We start from the raw sequence: 22,749 nt of genomic DNA, 5'->3' as shown, positions 1-22,749 counted from the left end.
GGTACATTGTTTTAAATGATATAAGTTGGTTATCCGCAAGACTAGCTACGGGTTTTGGTACAACCATACCCATACCCTAGCGCCGGTCACGATTCATGAAAATGGGTCGTGACACATGTATAAATTTTTTTATATGTATTTTTCAGTATAATTGGTAATGAACTAGAGAATTTGTATATTGTTAGTATAATTTTAGTATATTGTTAGTTTAATGTTTAATATACGATGTGGTGTAATGTTGGTGTAATAATAAAATTTTCAGTATATTTTAATGTGTATACTCTTGGTACACTGTTTGCGTAATTTTGGTATATTATTAATTTAATTTTTAGGATACGATTTGATGTAATTTTATTAAATTTTTATTTAATATTAATAAAATCTCAGTATGCATAATGTTGGTATAATGTTGGTACAATGTTGATATAATGTTCGTTTATTAATACACTAACATTATACCCACAGTATATACCGTATGTTTGTAATTATTTTTTATTTTTGATACTTTTGTAAATATTTTTAAGATTTTTATAAATGAAAAAAGTCAACATTATGCATACTGAAAATCATTTACAAAAGTACGATGTGTATTATGTCGGTATAATTATGGTATAATTTCGGAATATTAAAACTATAAATCAGATAATTTAAAAATAGTATTTGGTTTATTATTGGTATAATTTTCAGTATATTTTTGGTATATTGATTATCAAATTTTATATATATTTTCTAGTTGATAACATGTATAAATTTTTTTATATGTATTTTTCAGTATAATTGATAATGAACTAGAGAATTTGTATATTGTTAGTATAATTTTAGTATATTGTTAGTTTAATTTTTAATATACGATGTGGTGTACTGTTGGTGTAATAATAAAATTTTCAGTATATTTTGATGTGTATACTCTTGGTACTGTTGGTATAATTTTGGTATATTATTAATTTAATTTTTAGGATACGATTTGATGTAATTTTGTTAAATTTTTATTTAATATTAATAAAATCTCAGTATGCATAATGTTGGTATAATATTGGTACAATGTTGATATAATGTTAGTTTATTAATACACTGATATTATACCCACAGTATATACCGTATGTTTGTAATTATTTTTTATTTTTGATACTTTTGTAAATATTTTTTAGATTTTTGTAAATGAAAAAAGTTAACATATAGTTTTGTAATTATGTTTGTTTTTGTGGTAAATGGTGGAATTTCCTCTATCTTTTTAAATAGGGCAAACCCATACTAAAATTTCTATACTTTATATTATTTTTTCTGTAAATCCTTGTACTAATTTTTTTTTTCTAATCCTTATACTTATCAATTCTTTGATTTTTATGCCCTTTTATGTAACTGGAAGAGATAAAAATTATAAGTATAAGGACTGGAAAAACCAATAAAAGGACATAAAAATTGAAAATTTGGTAAGCAGAGGGACTAGAAAAACAAAAAATTAGTACAAAGAGTTTCGAAAAAAATGACATGATACAAAGATCTCCATATGAGTTTGGTCTTTTAAATAATTCTTATACAAACTCAACTCGACTTTTTACATGAAGCCAATTCTTGTACAGAAGAAGTATACAAATACAAAAAGTGTATTTGATATAAAGTTCTATAAAAAGATTTTAATTATTTCTAAAGGTAAATATTAGGGGCTTATTGGTACCTTTATTTCTTGAGCAAATTATTCTAAGACCCCTCATATTTGTCATAATTCACAGTTTCATACTCCTTGTTTGAAAAGCAAACGATTTGGTAACTCAGTTTTGATTTTGTAAACTATAAGGCCCTTCTGTTAAATATAGGTACCAAATCGTTAACGGAATGAAACGTGAGTTACCAAATCGTTTGCAAAACGTTTGAAAATGAGGTACCAAATCGTTAAAATAATTAAATGTGAGGTACCAAATCATTTACATAATTGAAACTGAGGTACCAAATCGTTTAAAAGTAAATATCAAATTATTAACGGAACTAACAGAAGGGCCTTATAAAAATCAAAACTGAAGTACCAAATCGTTTGATTTTTAAATAAGAGGCATCAAACTGTAAATTATGACAAATGTGAGGGGCCTTAAAGTAATTTGCTCTTATTTCTTCTATGACAGACGTCTTCGTTCGTCGATAACTGATGGTCGATCGGACGCCTTTTATCGTCTCCGTTCATAAAATAGCTTTGAAACGACCAAAAATTATAGTGATAACATGAAGCGATCCTAGCCATTGCATGCGCGCTTCTTGTCTCCATCATACACACATTTCTCCATTTTCTTACCTTAAAGTACAGCGTTTTGTCAAATATGGTGAGTTAAGGGTTTAATTAGGGTTTTGTTTAAATGAGATATGAAAATTTTATCACGTTGATTTTTCTATTTTCTTCTCTGTTATGTTATAGCAACGAGATATTAGGAAATGGTTTATGAAGGCACATGACAAAGGCAATGACGCTGATGCCAAGAAAGTGAAACCTCCTTCAGTTGAACCGAAGGAGCCTGAAATACCTGTGAGTAAATTGCTTTTCACTGATTTTAGGAACTGTTCTTATTTTTTGAGAATTAGGTTTTGCATGCTTTTAGTTTAATTGGGTATTTTTATTTATCTGAGAATTGCCAGTTATGAAGGATATAGGTTTGGGCAGTTTGTTAATATATGGTTCATTTTCATTAGGTAAAAGGAGACCAAGATATATCAAGCAGGAAGAAAACTAGCAAGTATTTTGCAAAGGATAAACAACAGTCAAATGATGAAAAAGAAATCAGTGAAATTTCCGCGAAGAGAAAAACTAGGAATTATGATGATCAGTCACTGAAATCCCCTCATGGGAAGAAAGTTCACAAAGTTGAGGAGATTGAGGATGAAGATGATGATGACTTTGTCATGCCTGCTAAGAAGAATGTCGTTGAGGTGACTCCCAGTAAGAAATTAAAGAATGGTTCAGGTAGAGGGGTTGCTCAGAGGCCTGTAGATAATGTTGCCAGTGATGAAGATGAGGCTACTGAATCTCCTCTCAAGTCTACTGGAAGAGGTCGTGGAGGAAGAGGTGGATCAGCTGGCGGAAGAGGTAGGGGAGGTGGACGGGGTGGTTTTATGCAATTTGGTGAAAGGAAAGAACCTTTACACAAAGGAGAAAAGGTTAGAAAAATAACAGTCTACGGTCTCTTTGGTTTTGAATAAGCAAGTAGCCTTTCTGTGTAATAACTCGTTTTCCTTTACTATTTTATTTTTTTCATGTCAGGAAGTGCCTGAAGGTGCCCCGGATTGTTTAGCTGGTTTGACTTTTGTAATCAGTGGAACACTTGATAGGTATTTATTATCCCTTATTGTCTGACTTGGTTTTTCATATGAAGAAAGACTCAGATGTATGTATTCTTTTTGGCAGAAAATTTTGCAATTTTGTTGATATATTTTATTTTTATTCTTCTTGTGATAATTCAGTGGCTGCACTGAATGCTGCTATTGCTCAACAGCTTTTGGGATGTAGATTGAAGTGTCTTTACTGCTAATGCTTACAAGCTGTGTTTTAAATTTCGGTCATGCTTGCAGTTTGGAAAGAGAAGAAGCAGAAGATCTGATTAAGCGGCATGGTGGCCGCATTACTGGATCTGTCAGCAAGAAAACAGTTAGTGCATTTTTCTGTTTTTATGGTTCACTTTGGTCTTATTTGGCGTTGAGGCATTTTACTAATGTTATCTGTTTTCAGAATTATCTTTTATGTGATGAAGATATTGAAGGACGAAAGTCTAGCAAAGCGAAAGAGCTTGGGTAGATTATCTCAGATTCATACAGTGGCTGACATTTTTCCATTTTAACTCCTAGGCCTTAATGTTCTATACTTAATTCGGGTTGTATTATGCAGCACTCCTTTCATGACAGAGGACAAGTTATTTGATATGATACGGTCATCTAATGCAAAGGCTCTGGTTCGGAAAGAGGTGAAAGAGTCTGTACAAAAAGTTGCTTCTCAGTCAAAGACAAGTCCTAAGAAAGCAGAAGTAAATAGTATGAGTCTGCTCCAAATAGCTTAGATCTTTTGTTTAGTCTTGTGGGTTGTTTTTATATGTCTTATATGCATTCATTGATTCTTACCCTGTTCCCGCTTATTTAGCATGCCTTTTCTTGCTAAATACTTGGCTGGATTATGTTTCTAGTTATAAATTCTTTTACAAAAACTGTTAAGATGGTTTATTTTTAGGAACCACTTCAACAGCAAAAGGGAGTCGCAAAGATTCAACCCCTGCTACAATTCCTTCAAAGCAGAAAGAACAAACTACCAAATTTACTTCTCTTCCATGGACAGAAAAATATAGACCAAAGACACCAAATGATATCGTTGGGAATCAGACACTGGTATGTATGTCAGACACTGCCTTTCCTCATTTTCTGGCTACTTCTGGATTTTGTCTGTAAATGCATGGTCTCGGTGTAATTATTTTGTGTGGTCCCATGTAGGTTAACCAGCTGCATAGTTGGTTGAAATATTGGAATCAACAGTTCCTAGATGATGAAAAGAAGGGGAAGAAAACAAAACAGAATGATTCTACCGCTAAAAAAGCTGTCCTATTGAGTGGGACACCTGGTATAGGGAAAACAACATCAGCAAAGCTGGTCGCTCAGATGTTAGGTTTCCAAGCAATTGAGGTTTAGATAAAATTTTCCGTTTTATGATTGCACCTCTTCACATTCTGTTTTGCATTTTTATAGTATTGTGTTTTTGTCACTTAGGTGAATGCCAGTGATAGTAGAGGAAAAGCGGATTCTAAGATCAGTAAGGGAATTGGTGGAAGCAATGCCAATTGTGTGAAGGAACTTGTTAGCAATGAAGCTTTGGGTTTTGGAATGGATAGGTTGGTTATACATTTTTCATCTCTACTCTTGAATTGCATATTATTTTGTAAGATGGTTTTTCATATAATTAATTTGATGGAATGAGATTTTAGGTTGAAGCATCCAAGAACAGTTCTAATTATGGATGAAGTGGATGGGATGTCTGCAGGAGATAGAGGTGGAGTTGCTGATCTTATTGCTAGCATAAAGATTTCCAAAATTCCTATAATCTGCATATGTAATGATCGTTATAGTCAGAAACTCAAAAGTCTAGTTAACTACTGCTTACTTTTAAGTTTCCGGAAACCTACAAAACATCAGGTATCTTTTTCTCTCTACATGTTGACTTTCTATGTTTTTCTGATTTATTTTGATTACTTCAATATGTGAATTGTTGTTCTTCAGAAACTGTTTGTTGCCCTCATACTTCAATTTCATTTAAACGTAGACTTGAGACTTATTGAGTTAAGCATGCAAGCAATTCTGGTTTCTGAATGGAAACTCTCAACTATCCCCAGATAATGATAGTTTTGGTAGTAGTGGTCAGAGGTGGGTGGTGGTCTAAGTGATTTGGTTGTGGGGTTGATGGTGATGGTGGCAGAGAATAATGATGATTAGTGGTGGCAGCAATATTTGATAGTTGTCTTTAAATGTGATTGTGTCAGTCAATTGTGTCTTTAAATGTGATGTTGTGGTTTAAATGATGGATGTAAGATGGTGATGATAATGGATGTTGTGGTACCAATGGCGATGCCGTGATGGAGGCTGTTGTCATTATAATGGCAGTGTCTTTGAAACCTTGTGATTTAGTCAATGTTGGACTAGTAATTGACATTGCATGAGGCTTGTTAAATTGTTAATAGTTATCTATGCTTTTTTCCTATCCCTCTCTCAATTCCTTGGGCCATCTCATTCCACATTGGATTTATGCAATTAGGGATTTCTTAACTCTGAACATTGGATAGAACAGGGAAAAGGAGGAAACCTGACTTTTTTTCCCCTTAATCTCTTTTCATTTTCTTTGGCCTTGTGGATGAGGGTATTAAAAACTGTCAAGTATATTTAGCGGTGTACAAAAAAAGACATCAAGCTTTGATGGCTATGTTTGGCTTCAAGTTTAGTGTCCAATTTATATTGGAGGTTGTATTTTGTGGCCTGAAAATTGCCAATTTGTTTTATAGAGTTGCTTTTGTTTTTGTCAAAATACATAATAGCAGATATTAGCTATGTATTTGGTGGTTTTACATCATATATCAGAAGAAAAAAAAAGCATAGAGTTTGAGCTACGTAGAAGAAAATAATGGGATGAATTTAGGTATTTATTGTATTTGCATATTTCTTATGGAGAGAGCTCAAATGGAAATAGAGTAGAGTAGATTTTAGGTGCATATTTTGGCCATTCAAATGATAAGGAGTTTCCCTTTATTGGTTTTATTTTCTATTTTATTTTTTAAGGCAAGGGTTATAACATATGACTTCTTTTGTTTATCATTTTGTGCTAGAATTAACTGATTTGACATTTGGATTCAATTTAACCTCCTCTATTTCCTTATGCAATTGAGAATGAATCTCATTATTCATTTTGGAATAAATCCTACTTCCAAATTTTTTTATCTTCAACAAGTGAGTCTTAATTCTAGAGTAAGACCATTAATTTTCATATATGAATCATTTATTACCTCCTTTTCCTTTCAATTTATCAAGTATATTTACGTGATTATAAAGAGGAATTATCTTCTAGGATTTTTGATAAATAATCATTGTTTGCCGCAGTTGATGAAGAGGAATCCATGAAATTGAAGATAAGTTATTAAGTGTGTATGTTTTTTTGAGTTTAGATTGAACAAATATATAAAAAAGAAATTTTGAAGAGATAGTAGAAAAATAAAGATATAAGAAAACAAATGTCTTTGACAAATTAATGTCCAGAGGCACTGTTCACTTTTCTTTTAATTTGTTGCACTATTTACTAATAGGTGGATATAGAAGAATTGAAGTTAAAAACTTATGGTGGTAAATAAACGTAATAAAACTTAAACTAACCTAGCTGGCTGTAATTTTAATGGGCCTAATTAAGTGTTTTCTAATAATTATTTATGACTTGTTAACATAAGTAAGATTTGTCTCAAAATTTTTTTTGTTTATGTCCCTTGGAGTGGATTGCTCCAGCATGTCCCTAATGTGTTCCCCGCGTGTCCGCGACGTTTGCCCTCCTTTCAACCGTAAAAACCTCCGGGACATGTATTTCGCGGTGTCCCGTACCTGTTCACGCTGTGTTCCTGTGTCCCTCCCGTAAACAATATTTATGTATTTTATATATTCGGCAATCTAAGTTAAATTTTGTCTATTTATATACCTATATTTTTATAATTAGTATTTGTATATTTTTAATTTAATATTTAGGAATATGTGTAAAATAATGTCTGCTTTTGTGACCTCCATACCGTAACAAAGTGAACCATTAAAATCGAATCTTCAAACCTAAGTGTACCGTAATATCCAAATCTCTGAATTGAGCCAAACCAGATTTTGGTACGGTTCTAGAGATCTCCTTTTTAGAGTTCTATGGTTTGAGGTTCGATTCTGGAGATTCGACAATTCCCGGCTCCGGTCCACAGCCCTAGCACTGTTTATGATAAACCATAGCTACTGTGTTTTCCTTGTTTAATTTTATGTTCTGAGGTAACTTATTCACTGTGTGAGACAGTTTGATGAATTTGATACTAAGACAAAAAAGATGATCGATTCAGGATGAGAAGTGGGAAGTGAAGAATGTGTTCTCATTGTTTGCAAGCATCTGCCAGTTCTGCCGAAAAGGCCTTGGAGTCATCAATTTGATTGCATGCAGAAGGCCTTCCTGTTGCATCCGTTCTATTATATCACTTGCTTGTGGGGTGGAGTACTTGTTGGTGAATTCTGTTTTGTTGAGTTTTCTATGAGTTAATTGTGGAGAACTCGAGTATTGGAATACTGACTTTTGCTCATGCATGTACAATTACCAAGTAGGATACTGTGTTCCATATTGTTTTCTAGTCAATTTTATAATGGTCATTTATCTATAAATATGGTCAGGCACAGATACAGATGCACATACATGCGTTCATGTGCATGTGATGTTATTTGGTGGATGCATTTGGTCCACATATACGTTTAAAATTTATTGCATTACTGTTTTCAATCTCTTCATTTGCATAAGAGGAGGAGGGGGGGGGGAGGTAAGGGAGGTAGAGGGAAAGGGGGAGCTGAAGTGTTGATCTTAGCCATCTTGAGAGATGCACCTATAGATGGCCCCAATTTTTTTGTAAACTATTTATTTCCAGGGACTGACAATGAGGTTATTGACACTGAATATGGTTCATTGCAGATGGCAAAGAGGTTAATGCAAGTTGCAAATGCTGAGGGGCTTCAAGTTAATGAGGTAAGCACATGCTTCCTTGAAAATTAGATTTTCTTAGGTTAGGGCATGCATGTATTTTGTGTGAATTTTCTCTTTCAAGAGCTCTTCTAATGGGTTTTGAAGTCCTTGTACAAGTTATCTTAGCATGTGATCCTTCCACCATAATTTTCAATGAAATGATTAATGCTTTACTGCAATATTGATGTTAGTCTTCTAAGTTATACATATAATATTCTCGAGATTTTGGAATCAGTAGAATAGAAGCTTGATTTGTTGCCCTTTTCTGTTTCTGTTTTCTCAAATTTAGTAATTCAAGTTTTGGATTATATACTGCTGGTTTTATGGCAACATTTTTACTTCTTTTACTTTTGTGATCTTAGTGCACTCTTCTTGCTGTTTTGGCTTTCAAATCACTTCTTTCTTATGATAACAATTTGGTGAATATTATTGCCAACTACAATGTAATTATGTCCTTTTTTCTTAATTTCTAGATCGCGTTGGAAGAACTAGCAGAGCGAGTGAATGGAGATTTGCGAATGGCTTTAAACCAGTTGCAATATATGAGTCTCTCCATGTCAGTCATTAAGTATGATGACGTTAGACAGCGTCTTCTTAGCAGTGCAAAAGATGAAGATATTTCTCCATTCACAGCTGTTGACAAGTATGATTTGGATTATCATATTTTTAGCTATTTACTGCTTCAGGCATTTGATATGGTGTCTAATCATGGGATATTCCTTTTTTCAATATTGCGTTTGTCTCTTCATGAAGGAATATATCTGTACCCCTGCATACCCATTTTTTTTATTACTATGTGATATATATGGTATAATTCAATACATGCGGTTGTCAATTTGAGGTAACATTTTATTGATCTTGTTACTTATGGCGAGTAGGACCCAAAAACTTCTGTGGGCTTCCTATGAAATAATTAATTGGTCGTGGAAAAAAAACTATGACAGATCTAATAGGAGAAAGTAGTTAAATTGGCATATTGCAATATTCATTAATGTTATTAATATTATCATCTTATTAGGTCTGTCATGCTGTCTTTGCCATTGCTGATGTTGAATGGTCTAATATTTCTTCTTCTACTTTTCACTCGTGTTTTTGTATCATTCTTTTTCTTGCAAATGCAATGGCTTGTAGTAATTAGTGAAGTTAGCAGGGCATTCGTTCCATTTTATTTTAATTTACTTCATGTTTTTGTAAGTTATAGAAAAAGAAAATAGAAAGTCTCAGGTCTTGCCCCCTCTTTTTACAAGATACTTCTTATGTTTGTGTGAATGCTAATTATTATTCCCTCCGTCCGCGCTATTTCTTTTTGACCCAAATTATAGGTACTCAATTATTATTGAACTGATTAAATGTCATACATCCCTTATTTAATATAGTAGAATGTATTTAAAATAAGAAAATGTCACTTGGACATATGGGTGTTGTGGTAGTTTTTATAAATTAACTCACTATAACTAGATAAACTAAAAGCTAATTTCTTGAAACTATTCCAATACTCAACCTTGTATGTTGTTATCCCCTGTGTTGTAGGCTTTTTGGTTTTAATGGAGGTAAGCTGAGAATGGATGAGCGGATTGACCTTAGCATGAGTGATCCTGATTTAGTACCACTTCTTGTTCAGGTACTTTTTCTTATTTAACCTGCTTTTTATTTGGCATCACAAAACAATTTATGAAAATTTAAGTCCCAGAAACAAACCCAACTTCCCTGTTAAATGCTGAACCTGCCTGCTAATCTTCAAGTTGGTTATTAATCTTGCAATGTGATAATTCTTTTAAGATTTTAATGTTAATTTAAAAGAAACTAGGCTTAATTGCTCCAAAAATCACCAACTTTTACCTGTTTTTGATATTTAACACGAACTTTTAATTTTGGCATATAAATACACGAACTATCAATTTTTTGCATATATAACACGGACACCGTTTTTAACATAAAACGGCACCGTTTTTGACCTAAAACGACAACATTTTATACTTAAAACGACACCGTTTTTCACCTAAAATGGAAACTTGGTCATATATGCAAAAAATTAATAGTTCGTGTATTTATCTGCCAAAATTAAAAGTTCGTGTTAATACCAAAAACACGAGAAAGTTGGTGATTTTTTGTGCATTTAAGCCAAGAAACTATGCTCAACACTGGATACATGACATAGCGGAAGCTTGCAATTGTACGGATAAATGATGTTGAACCAAAACAATAACACTCACGGGGAAACCATTTTTTTCAAAATATAAGAAATGAAAATGTGGGGGCAGACATATAAATAATATAATATAGGGATATATTTATAAACTTTAAAAGTATACAATTTTATTTGTATAAAATAATAATTATAAAAAATTTTACTCATGCAAATAATTTATTCATAATTATAATTTTTTTTAAATGAATTATAATCAAAATTTAAGTTCATGATAAAGAATTATGTAAATTATAGAAATTGTATTATTGGAAAGAAGAAGAGTTTTTATCAGTGGATTGTGGGTAAGGTGAGTTTATAGTTAACTAATTATGTCTTGAGGCATTTTTTAGCAAATGAGTTTTTTTACTGGGAAATGGATATCAATATTTTCTTCTTTACGGAGACGGTTTCGTAACTACCATCAAATTTTTTTCTGGTTTTCATTTTCAGAGCCATTTGAGGCATTTTTCTTGTTTTCTTTTGTATATTTTTCTGATAGTATTTTTATAGGGTTTTTGCCATTTTGGCAGTTGTTGTTTTTCTATAAAATTATATACCCCTTAGAGCTTATTGAGGCAATTTTTTTATAGAATACTAATTTGGAATTTGGATAGGCCTTTTTTTTATAATTTCAGTAACGATACTTATTTTTCTGCAATCAATTGATTCGACCCACTAAAAGAAAAACTGCAGCTGGCAATCTTACATGATTCAACTGTTTTGTAATATTTATCCTCTGATGCACGGAAACTTTGAGGAAGCTACATTTCCCATTATGCAAACGTTTTTGTTTTGGAACTCTTTTTTTTTTTTTATATAGAAAGATTGCATTGTTCAAGATCTAAACAATGGAATTTGGTCGAAAAACGGTAGTCATTAAGATTGGATCCTCAAATTGGTAAAATTGTATAAATCCGAAGGTTGGCATAATTATGAGATAACATTACTACAATTTTTTGTATTTGTATAGGATAGCACATACTTGATCAACTATGCATTGATTAGAATTCGTTCTATTCTAATTCCCAAAGAGTTCCCCCATCTTTTCTGTTAATCGCTGTATCATAGCCTCCATCAGTTGCTCTATTAAATGCTCTATTTTCTGTTCAATATGGTTTCAGTCAACACATTCATAGATCTCCTCCACATATTGCTGCCTTCTTCATAAGATCCTCTCTTAAGAGCGAACACAGCTCTCCAACTGATATAGGAAAAGCCTGTAGTTGGAAGGATAAATACCGTGAGGCTATTAAACTGTGCATGATTGACTTGGCTTTTTGAATTAAATGATGACAAGAAAATAGACATCCGTGTTTTCATGATTTAAAAAATTCCAAAATTGTGAAGAAAAACAGAATTGATACTATCAAATTTGCTAGTCAACCAAAATTGCCTCAACAAGATCTAAGGGCGAATAATTTATAAGAAAATTCAAAACTGGATCCAAACCCTAAAAAGTACCACCAGAATGAAATATAAAAGAAAACAAGCAAAATGCCATAAGTGATGCTGAAAATGGAAATTCCAATGAAAAGTTATGATAGAATAAAACGCTCGAAAGCTGAAAGATTGCAATTAAAAGGCTTAAAAATATAGTTGGCCGAAGTTCCCACCGGATTTGACCCTCAAAACTTAAAAATCTTGCAGCCCTGAGGTCACAATTACAAAAATGCTACTATTACAATCTTTCTCATTTCTCTAGGAAAGCACATGGTTGATCAACTATGTATTCCACATCAATAACCAATTAAAGCGTTGGTATTTATCCTTTCAAGTTCCATCTACAAGATTTTATTATGTCAGGGATATTTGGGGCTTTTTAGGTGACATCATAAGTCCCTCAAACCCCATGCCTTTAGATGTTGGTATCAAAATAAAAGATATGTTCTTGGAATTAGGATTTTAATACATTCCTTTGAGAAACAGAAATGTCTTTCTTATAATTAACCCAGAGAATTTTATTTATCAATTGCTATCCATTCTGATTTTTCCTAGGATTTAAAACCTCTAAAGGAGGTTACGAGATCTGAGCTTAAGACATTTTGTTTGCCAACTGTTTTTAGTGTCTATTTATTGTACTTTGGTATATACCAAGTGATTTTGCATGTGCTCTTAGTTGTAGCTACTTGTGATAACAAGAATTTATATTGAACCTGAAATCAGTTTTGACTGTTGGTGGCGCTTCTGTTAAACAATGGATCTTTGCAATATCTGGAAACTAAATGTAGCTTAGACCTCATCTATTTTCTTTGACATATGTAATGCATGTTTATTTCACTTAAAAAATGGCAGGAAAATTATATAAATTATAGGCCAAGTTCAATTGGTAAGGACGACAATGGGCTGAAACGAATGAGCATGATTGCGCGTGCTGCTGAGTCTATTGCTGACGGAGATATAATAAATGTTCAGATTCGAAGATATCGACAGTGGCAGCTCTCCCAATCTGGTTCTTTAGCATCTTGTATTATTCCGTATGTATTTGCCTTACAGACCAATAAATTTTGAGAGAGCTTAATTGGCTTTTTTTTTTCTCATGTGATGTTCTTTGGTTTTGTTGTTCCTTTCAGTGCTGCATTGATGCATGGACAAAGGGAGACTCTTGAACAGGTAATAAATTTGCCTCTGGAACATGCTATGCATCTTATTTCTGGTTCATCATATTGAAAGATTACAATTTATGAATCAGTAATTACTTCTGATGACGGCTATTTAAAATAAGTGTTCGTAATAAACTTCTACGGCTGGTTTGCATTTAATTAATCTAAAACTGGAAATCACTCTTCATGGCTCATGTTTATTTAAAGTTTTAACTTGTGATAGTTTTTCTGGGTAAATGAAGATTAGCCATGCGAAGTTGCCAACTGCTGATTGGTGGCAACACTTCTCATAACAGTTCTGGTTGTATGGATAGAGCATGCTGTTCCAATTATCTGAAATGCCCTTGAGTGGGAAGAATTATATTGCTAACAATGAAGCAAATCTCTAAGAAAATATTATGACTCCATGACTTCATTTCAGCGGAGTCATGGGGTGAAAAACTCTGCAGATAACTTAATTTACAATTTATTTCAAAAAGATGCTTAACATTAATTTCTTTATTGGTTACCCCATTTTAATGTTTTTGTCACATAGAATGCTTGGATGTAAATTTGCTAGAAAGGATTTTTTGATCTAATTTTGCCAGTGTGGCCAGCTGAGTTAAGAAAACGTAATCACATCAACAATTTAGATCGATGCCTTGTCATTTAAAGCTAATATTTATTTTGAAATAAAGTATTAAGCTAGGTGATCTTTTAGACTTATACTTTAAATGAAATAGTATAACATGATAATATTTATTAAAAAAATTATCGTGTATTAAAATTTTTAGTAGAAATTTGTTTAAATTGCATAGCAACAAATATTAGTTTTTTTTTTAAAATGACTTATGAAAAGTGATGTGTGTTTTAATTTTTTATCTGTTAACTATTTGCATTACATTTTTTACTCTAAATGCTATCTACCACTCGATTACATATAATAGTCGTATGTGTAGGCAACGCATGATTATTATAATATTTATTACTTTTTGTATGCTAGATTTATTTCATTTAAATTTAAAACTTAATTTTGGACATAATTTTGAATTTTCATATTATGAATAATGTTGCTTGTTTGTCTATATATTATCAACAAAGATTTTATTGGAATTTATATGATACTAAGAATGGGAATGAAAATTTGCATAATTTATAAAACTAATAAAAAAAATTAAAATCTATTAAACTAAAACCAATAAAAAGCCCAAGAAAAATTCAAAAAAGATAAAGGGTTAATTATTTTAAATATTGGGCTATTTGGTTGGTTCGGTTAATTTTGGTTTTCAAAATTCAAAATCAAACCAATTTTTTTTTTTGAAAACTGAATTGAAGTCTGAACCAACCTCTGATTAAACCGACCGAACCAAACCAATCGAAAGTCATTGGTTCAGTTGGTTTCCTTGGTTGGCTTGAAATTTTGCTCACCCCTATGTGGGAGGGGCACATGGAAAAGTACATATCAAAGATATTAAGAAGTTATTATCAAGATTCAAGAGTATGAGAAATGTAATTCCAATAAAAAATCAATGTCAAACTAAAGAAGCATTTACACTATTAATTAAATATGTTATTTTATATATTTTTTTAAAATAATAATCTTAACCCTCAAAAAATACCAAACCTTTGCGATTGTTGTCAGTTATGACCAAACCCTTTCAAAATTTGCAAATATAACACCGTTTTGGCAAATTATGTTTCTTTTATAGCCAAATTCGAATCAAACCGATTTTCTTGCCAACATGACAACCATTTATATAAGATTTGATAACAATAAAATATCAAAAAATTGCGTGTTGTGTCATAATAAAAAGTTTATCACAATAAAAAAACCAAACCGATTCAAAAATGACTATAAAAGGAACATAATTTGCCAAAACGGGTTACATTTGCAAATTTTGAAAGGTTTGTTCATAACTGACAAAAATCACAAAGGTTTGATATTTTTTGAAGATTTGGCCTTTAGATTAATAGTAAAAATAATGAAATACTTGAAAACTATTTTGTTGATTTTTTTTAACCATAAAAATAGGGTTATATAGGAAAATTACAATATTATAACTATATTTCTTAAATATGTTTGTTTTTAAGAATGAGGCTATCATTTTGTATTGGTGGGAGTATTATGTGTAAATTATATTATATGTTCTAAATAATTTTGTGTATAAGTTTTAAAAGGTCACCAAACTATATATTTTATTTTAAAATGAATAGTCACTTTTAAACAAGGTGGTGTGTGACTGGACAAGATGGCCACATCAGCAAAATCAGATTGATTTTTTTTTTTAAACAAACACTCAAGTGTAGTGAAGTTAAAGGAAGAAGTTGATGTTTAGTATCTCTTTGTAATTAATTGAAAGTTCAGTGACCTAATATGTTTTTCACCTCCGAATCATGCCATCGTCAACGGCCAACGTGCAAATTATTGCCTTTTTGTTCATTCGTATCATTCGTACACCCACTAATTTATCTCACACAGCTGCATCAATTTTATCTCCTGATTGTTGCTTACCCTGCAAAGATAATGCCCATTTAAATGTCAATCTGCCTGTGTACATCATCTTAGGGTCATTTGCGGATCATAGTGCATATCACTTGGCTACACTCGGGTTTACATTCATTTGCATCATTTCTTCTAATAGAATCCTTTGTTTCCTTTACAAGAAGACAGAAACTACAAGTTCTGCGGCCATACACTTCAGTTTTCTTATTGCATTCTTCACATATTTTGCATTGGTTTTAACATGATATGTTTACAAATGAAAGAGTTTAGCCAATGTAAAAAATCATAAATACATGTGCAAAATGATGCATGGTATGCATGATGCTCTTGAATATGCTGTGTACATTTGATTTTAAGTTTGCTGGGAGTCCACCTCTGTGAAACAGGAGTTAATGCCTAACCTTACATACAAGTCTTAAATCTGGAAACTTCTTCTCTTCAATTGTTATTTTCCTAGTTATTGCTTTGCATGTATTGTTTACCAGGTAAATAAATTCCCTTCCTTATTTAGAGAGGTTTTCATTTTATTTCCTTGTAGTCCATGCACATTGTTATAGAAGGTTGAAATCTCCACTCAGTTGTTGAACCTCTGTATGATCGTTTATAACTTTTCTGCAGTCGGTCAAAGTCCTTATTTTGATGATTGGTAACTTGATCTAGCTCGATTTACTATGTCAAAATATTTTTGCTTTTAGTGAACTGCAATAGTTGTTTGGATGCCTGGAAATGATAATATATAATTATATGGAATATCACTTTTGTTTTGGTGCCTTGCGGTTTTGGTGGTAACCTAATTTGGTGTTTATGTCAAAATGTTTTTGCTTTTAGTGGACTGCAATAGTTGTTTGGATGCCTGGAAATGATAATATATAATTATATGGAATATCACTTTTGTTTTAGTGCCTTGCGGTTTTGGTGGTAACCTAATTTGGTGTTAATTTGTTTGATGCCTGGACTTTACTAAATATTACATATTCATCTTAACTTGCTGCATGGTGATCTCTTTAAATGGATTTTCTTTTACAGGGAGAGCGGAACTTTAACAGGTTTGGTGGGTGGCTGGGAAAGAATTCAACTATGGCAAAAAATTTGAGGCTCTTGGAGGATTTGCATGTTCATCTTCTTGCTTCCCGCGAATCTAATTTGGGGAGGTAATTCTGTTTTCTACCACAATGTTAATTTATTGACTTAAACTATTATGAAGAGTCTAATGCTTCTTTTTCTAACGAAGAAAATATTTCTTAATTTTGAGGCTTAGGTCATTTTGGTCGAGAATAGTGATGATAATTAATTTGGAATTTCTAATTTGTTATTTTTGAGGCTTCAAGTCATTTATTTCAAGAGCCTAGCTATGATAAGTTAACTACTCGAATGTCCTCTCTCTCTCTCCATCTTACTTTACCTATAATGAAAGCTCTAATTACAGGAGTCTGTTATGATCGAGTTTCTAGGTCATGTAGGCCAATAACTATGTAGCGTGGAAATTGAAACCAAAATGGACACAGAAACACCTGGAAATGACACTTTTAAAAAAAAATAGTGCAAGCAAGGCTGTCAAATTTGTATAGATTGTGACTTGCTAGTCGAATCATAAAATTTGAGTCATTTCACAACCTAAAAGATTCATCTCCATGAAGGAATTTGGTGTTCAAATTGATTGGATCGATAGATGATATATATATATATATATGTATGTATATCGTAAGATTCAATTCCAAAAATGAAAAAAACTAAAACATCCTTAAATTAGAAAAAGAAAAGACAAAAAAATTGATGTTTTGTTTATATGTCTACCAAAAGAAAGGTAAAAAAGGAGGAGAAAGAAAATATTGGCATGTCTTGCTCATTCAAAATCAGATTTTGAACTCATTATATAAGAAGTCATTAAAGGTATATCTCCTCTTCTTGTTTGGTTATTGTACTGAATAATTCTTCTTCTTTAACAAAAATTGGGCTCTTCTTTCTCTTTCCTTTCCATATAGATTTATGAGTTGATGTTGATGAATCAGTGGTTTTTATATATTTCTTTGTTCCACAAGTTTTGTTCTTCTTCAATTGGTTTTGGACTTCTGTTCTTCTTCAACAGCCTTCTTTTTTTATTAGTTGTTTTTAATTTGAATTTTTTCTTAAACTTAATGGCAGTTTTGCCCAATAATCATCTTAGGGGCTCAATTTTATTATAGACTTACTGAAATTAAGTTTAGGTGCTAAAATGGACTTCTACTTTTGATAATTTATGAACTTTAATTGAAAAAATTATAAGTTTACGAGTCAAATTAAGTTATATATATTTGACAAATAAGAACCTTTTGACCAAGTTAACTAACAGGAAAAACAGACTGAAAAATAAATTTGTAAGTGGAACCTAATTGGAAACGAGTTGACATTTAGAAAGTCAATGGGGAAATCAATGAATTAGGCTTAACTTCAGTTTTATTATGCTGTTTTACTTCTTTTGTAAGCTACTTACCCTATTCTTTATGTATACCTTACAGGGAGACACTTCGACTTCAATACTTTGCACTTCTTCTGAAACAATTAACTGATCCTCTTCGTATGCTGCATAAGGTTTAAATGAAACTTTCTTTTAAATCTTTTTTCTACTTGAAACAGTAATTGATATGTAATTTGTGCATAAGGGCCATGTTCTTTCAATCAACAAATAATAACACAGTGAATAATTATCTGAATTTTTTTTTCTATATGAAATGGTGAGCAGGATGAAGCTGTTGAAAAAGTTGTGCAGTTCATGAATGTTTATTCTATGGGTCAGGAAGACATTGATACTATTGTTGAGTTATCAAAGTTTCAGGTGGCTTTATCTACTTTTAGCAAGCGGTGTCATATTTAGGTGTAAAAAAATTGAAGTAAACCAAAAAACTGAACTGGACCATTAAATTTTGTTCGGTTCAGTTTTCAAAGTAAAAAATCAGTTCACTTTTGGTTCAAATCAAACTAAAAATCCAAAAACCAACCAAACTAATTAGTTTGATATGAATTGGTTTGAAATATTTAAAAATCTTATAAATTTTATTTGGTTCAATTTGGAAGAAATTAAAATTTTAGTTTTATTTCCCCTAGTTTTAAATTTTAGCGGTGTTGTCCTCATATTTTTTCTTTTTATTATTTAGGGGCACAAAAATCCAATGGACGGCATCCCTTCTGTTGTCAAAGCTGCATTAACCAGAGCATATAAAGGAAATAAATCAATGTTACGAGCAGCAGATTTAGTCCCACTTCCTGGCATTAAGAAGGCTCCGAGTAAGCGTATTGCAGCAATTATAGAACCATATGATGACGGTGTAGCAGAAGAAAATGGTGATACATTAGCAGAAGTTGAAGAAGAAAACTATTCTGACGCAGAGGATTTAGGTAACTGTGATTCTGATTACTATCACCATATAGTTTTTGTATCATACACAGTTTTCGAATGCTTGGATTGTTGTTAAGTGTTTGTACTGTGGCTGTTTATAAATGCATAAAAGGTGCAACATATTGTGAAAACCATTCAACTTTTTCCATCCCTTGTATAGCAGCCTTCCACAATGTTGTATAAACATTTATGACGAACCAATAATCACACTAGGTGATTAAGAGGCTCTGCATGTTGTTTGACCACTCTTAACAGTGTCCTCGTATACCAAGTGGACAAAGTGGTATTGTGCTATATGTTGGATCAATTTAAAAACTACTCCAAAGTGTCTAGTCCTGAAACATTGGTAAAATTATAAGTACAATGAATTTTTGCTTGTGCTTTACTGAATGTGGTTTTGGACATTAAATTGGTATGTTCCTTGTGTTAGAAGCGACCGCCGATGGCGAGAAGCTGCAATCTGAACTTGATAGTTTGAAATCCAAAGGTATTATTTTCTTTGCTCTTTTTATGTTATGATGCCGAGACTTTTTTTTTTGTCTTAATTGCTAATTTTGAGTAATTGGTGCTATGATATTTTGCAGGAATAAAAGTAGAGGTGGAACTTAGAAGCACGGCAAAGTCGAATGCCAAAAAGATAGCAACAGGTAGAGGAAAAGGTGGTTCTTCATCTTCTGGAAAGAAGCCGGCAGGTAGAGGAAAAGGAGGTTCTGTATCAGCAGAGAAGAGCGGATCTAAGAGAAATAGATAAGGATTGATGCCTTTGACAGCTCCGCCAAGATGAACACTTTTTATTTTACTGGTTAATTGGTGAGTATCTCTAGCATTAGCAGAACTCTAGTAGTATCTCTAGCATTTTCTATGTAATAATTTTTGGTCAGTTGTTTTGGTAAATATTTTGAAAAGGTCGTTGCCTAGTTTTCACACTAGTAGATAGTATGTTTCTGGTTTCTTTTACTAGTTGTAATCCTCACCTTCACATGCTCTGCCGAAGAAGCAAAATAGGCTTTGTTCATTGTATTTTCCATCTAAAAATTATGGGTTGTTTTGGACAATAGAGGTCTCGCAAAGAATCAAAGGTAAAACTCGAACACCAAAATCCAAAGATGGTGTGATTAAATGCGAGGTTTCTTCACTCGGTAGCACAATGTTCTTGAGGGGCATGTTAGTGAAGTATGCTCTTAGTCATATCTAATTATTAGAGTGTCTCAAATGACTCTTTATAATAAATAATCTTAGTCAGTTCTAATTGTTAGAGCGTCTCAAATGACTCTTTATAATAAATAATATTTCGAGTAAATTAAATGTAAAGATTTTTTAAAAATTTCTATAATGAGTTCTTCAATTTAAAATTTAAATATTTCCATGAATATTAATTCATAAATTTATTCTTTTCAAAATTTATTTTTTATGTTGGAAAGCAAATATTAAAAAGAAACAAACTAATTAATTTATTTTAAAATTTAAAATGACATTTATGAAAAAGAAATAGAAAGTCAAGTTTGGTTTTTTGCAACTCTATATTCTAGAGAAAGTTACATAATATTTAACAAAGCGGTTAATGTTTTTAAAATGCTAATTTTTTTCTAATACCAAATTGTATTTTGCACAAAATAACTGAGCAGAAAGTATAGAAAATAAAGGAAAGACATAACATGCAAATTTATTTCAATTTTTTTTTCTAAAATTCCAACATTACATAATCTAATCATGCCAGTGATCTGGCCACTATTTCATTTTTAAAATGGTTAACCTAATTAGTTTCACTTAATTTTGAATTTTTCTCTATACATATTAATGTTGTAAAATCTAATCAAATGCTTGAACTGATGACGATAGATGGTCAAGGGTTTAAGGTCAAATATAAGCGGAATTAAACCTATGTTATATAATATATTTGTACTTGAAACCAATATTTTTAAAACCGGACCAGAAATTGAACCGGCTTCATTGGGGGTTAAAGGTTCGACCAGTTCAACTGGATTTTTTATTATAATAAATATAAATTATTTAAATTATAAATATATGTATTATAAATGAAAGATATGATAAACTATTTAAACAAAAATATTTTATAAATTTTAGACTTAGATGCACAAGAAATCACCAACTTTCGCGTGTTTTTGGTATTTAACATAATCTTTTAATTTTGGCAAAAAGGTACATGAACTTTCAAAATTTTGCAATTAAGAGCACGTGCGTGTTTTCTTTGAAAAATAGTGCAAGTTTACATCTAAAACGGTGTCGTTTTAATCCAAAATGGTGTCGGTGTCTTTAATTGCAAATTTAACGGTGTCGTTTTACATCCAAAATGGTGTCAGTGTCTTTAATTGCAAAATTTTGAAAGTTCATGTACTTTTTTGCGAAAATTAAAAGATTATGTTAAATACCAAAAATAAGCGAAAGTTTATAATTTTTGGTGCATTTAAGCATAAATTTTATTATGTAAAATATAATTTTACATGACCAATTTTTAAGAATATATAAAATAATTACTCTTAATTGAGACAAAAAATTAATTTTTATTTTAATAATAATTTTAATTAAATTAAAATAATAAATCAAAATTTATAAATAAAAATATGATGACTTTAAATAAAATTAATTATTAAATTTGTGAAATATAATTATAATTAATAAACATCTATGTGCATATAAAATAATTATATTGTATGAAAAAGAAAAAAAAACATAACTTTTAACATTTTTATAAATAATAACTGTTAAATTAAATAATCAAAATAAAAAATATGAAATATATTTAAGTAATAAATAAAAGTTATGAGACATAATTCATAAGTTTATTTGGGTGAAATGAGTATTAATGTATTAATAATTAATAGGGCTTTTTATGCCAAATACGACATTTGGCAGAATCTTTACTTTTATACAGCTCATTTCATTTTTTTTACTTTCCCCACCATCTTATTTTATAATTATAACCTAACATCTTAAAATTATATCTTTTATACGATATTCCCTTTCTGCTCTCAAATTAAGTTATTTTGTCCATATTCTACCATCTTCTGCTCTCTTTCTTTTTTTCATGGTCGCCGCCCTTCATTAAGTCCCAGTGCCGCTCCGCTGCCGTCTTCATCCTCATTGCGCCGCCGTCGTCGTTCTTCTGTTTTCGTGTACTTTTTTTTCCAGATCTGAATCGGAGTTTATTATCGGAAGGAATAAAAGATACCAGAAGTTTTTAATAATTTTAAAAAGTTTCTTAAAAGCATATGATCGGATTTCGAGACAAAAAGATTCATTGTTCTTCTTCTTCTTCTTTTTTATTTTCAGATCAAGAAATTTTGTTGTTAACTGTTTTTAAGTAATATTAATTTTTTACTATTTAACATATGTAAATATTATCTTTAAGGAATGCAATATTAAATATAAAATGATTTCATGATTTTATGGATGAAAATCTATTATTTCTGCAGTTTTACTGTATTTGTTTGTATTTCTGTGTTTCTTTATTCTGCAGCACGATTTGTTGATGATGGTTGATTGATTTATTGTAATGTTTCAGTGTTGTTGATTTTATGTTGATTCTATGTTGATATTTTATTGATTTTAACATTGAAAAATAAGATAACGATGTCCGTGAAATAAACTAAAAAAAATAAAAATTTAACTGAGACTACATAATGATATGTTAGCATTGGGAAATAATACAAATAAAGATGTTGAATTATTGTAATGTTGCAGCGTTGATATTGTGTTGATTTTCGGTTGATATTTCGTTGATTTTAGCATTGGTCTAAAAGACAATAATAATGTTGAATTAGTATAACGTTACAATGTTGATCTTGTGTTGATATTGTGTTGATATTTAGTTGATTTTAACATTAACAAAAAAATGTC

The 22,749-nt window shown here is 31.2% G+C and overlaps 1 protein-coding gene across 3 annotated transcripts; it reads left to right on the top strand.

Moving 5' to 3' along the window:
• Positions 1-2,128: 2,128 nt before the first annotated feature.
• On the top strand, positions 2,129-19,946 carry LOC126673094 (replication factor C subunit 1). Of its 3 annotated transcripts, none has more exons than XM_050367073.2 (22): positions 2,129-2,312; positions 2,405-2,512; positions 2,677-3,141; positions 3,245-3,312; positions 3,553-3,628; positions 3,710-3,771; positions 3,866-4,008; positions 4,202-4,356; positions 4,459-4,647; positions 4,732-4,853; positions 4,947-5,154; positions 8,198-8,251; positions 8,722-8,891; positions 9,779-9,869; positions 12,729-12,910; positions 13,007-13,046; positions 16,545-16,669; positions 18,014-18,086; positions 18,238-18,330; positions 18,650-18,890; positions 19,322-19,378; positions 19,476-19,946. In XM_050367073.2, the coding sequence occupies exons 1-22, from the start codon at positions 2,310-2,312 to the stop codon at positions 19,640-19,642; spliced, it is 2,892 nt and encodes a 963-aa protein (XP_050223030.1). In that variant the 5' UTR covers positions 2,129-2,309; the 3' UTR covers positions 19,643-19,946. The 3 variants fall into 3 exon arrangements, with proteins under 3 accessions (XP_050223030.1, XP_050223028.1, XP_050223029.1); XM_050367071.2 differs by having other exon boundaries at positions 4,187-4,356; XM_050367072.2 differs by having other exon boundaries at positions 3,866-4,014.
• Positions 19,947-22,749: the final 2,803 nt, after the last annotated feature.

This window comes from Mercurialis annua, linkage group LG3, assembly GCF_937616625.2.
Source record: "Mercurialis annua linkage group LG3, ddMerAnnu1.2, whole genome shotgun sequence".
Taxonomy (NCBI): Eukaryota; Viridiplantae; Streptophyta; class Magnoliopsida; order Malpighiales; family Euphorbiaceae; genus Mercurialis; species Mercurialis annua.
This window is presented reverse-complemented; position numbering and strand designations above follow the sequence as displayed.

Excerpts from the sequence above, each read along its gene's own strand:
- LOC126673094 (XM_050367071.2), top strand. Across the intron at positions 4,854-4,946 it reads TTGGGTTTTGGAATGGATAG|GTTGAAGCATCCAAGAACAG; the intron begins GTTGGTTATACA and ends ATGAGATTTTAG. Across the intron at positions 19,379-19,475 it reads TGATAGTTTGAAATCCAAAG|GAATAAAAGTAGAGGTGGAA; the intron begins GTATTATTTTCT and ends GATATTTTGCAG.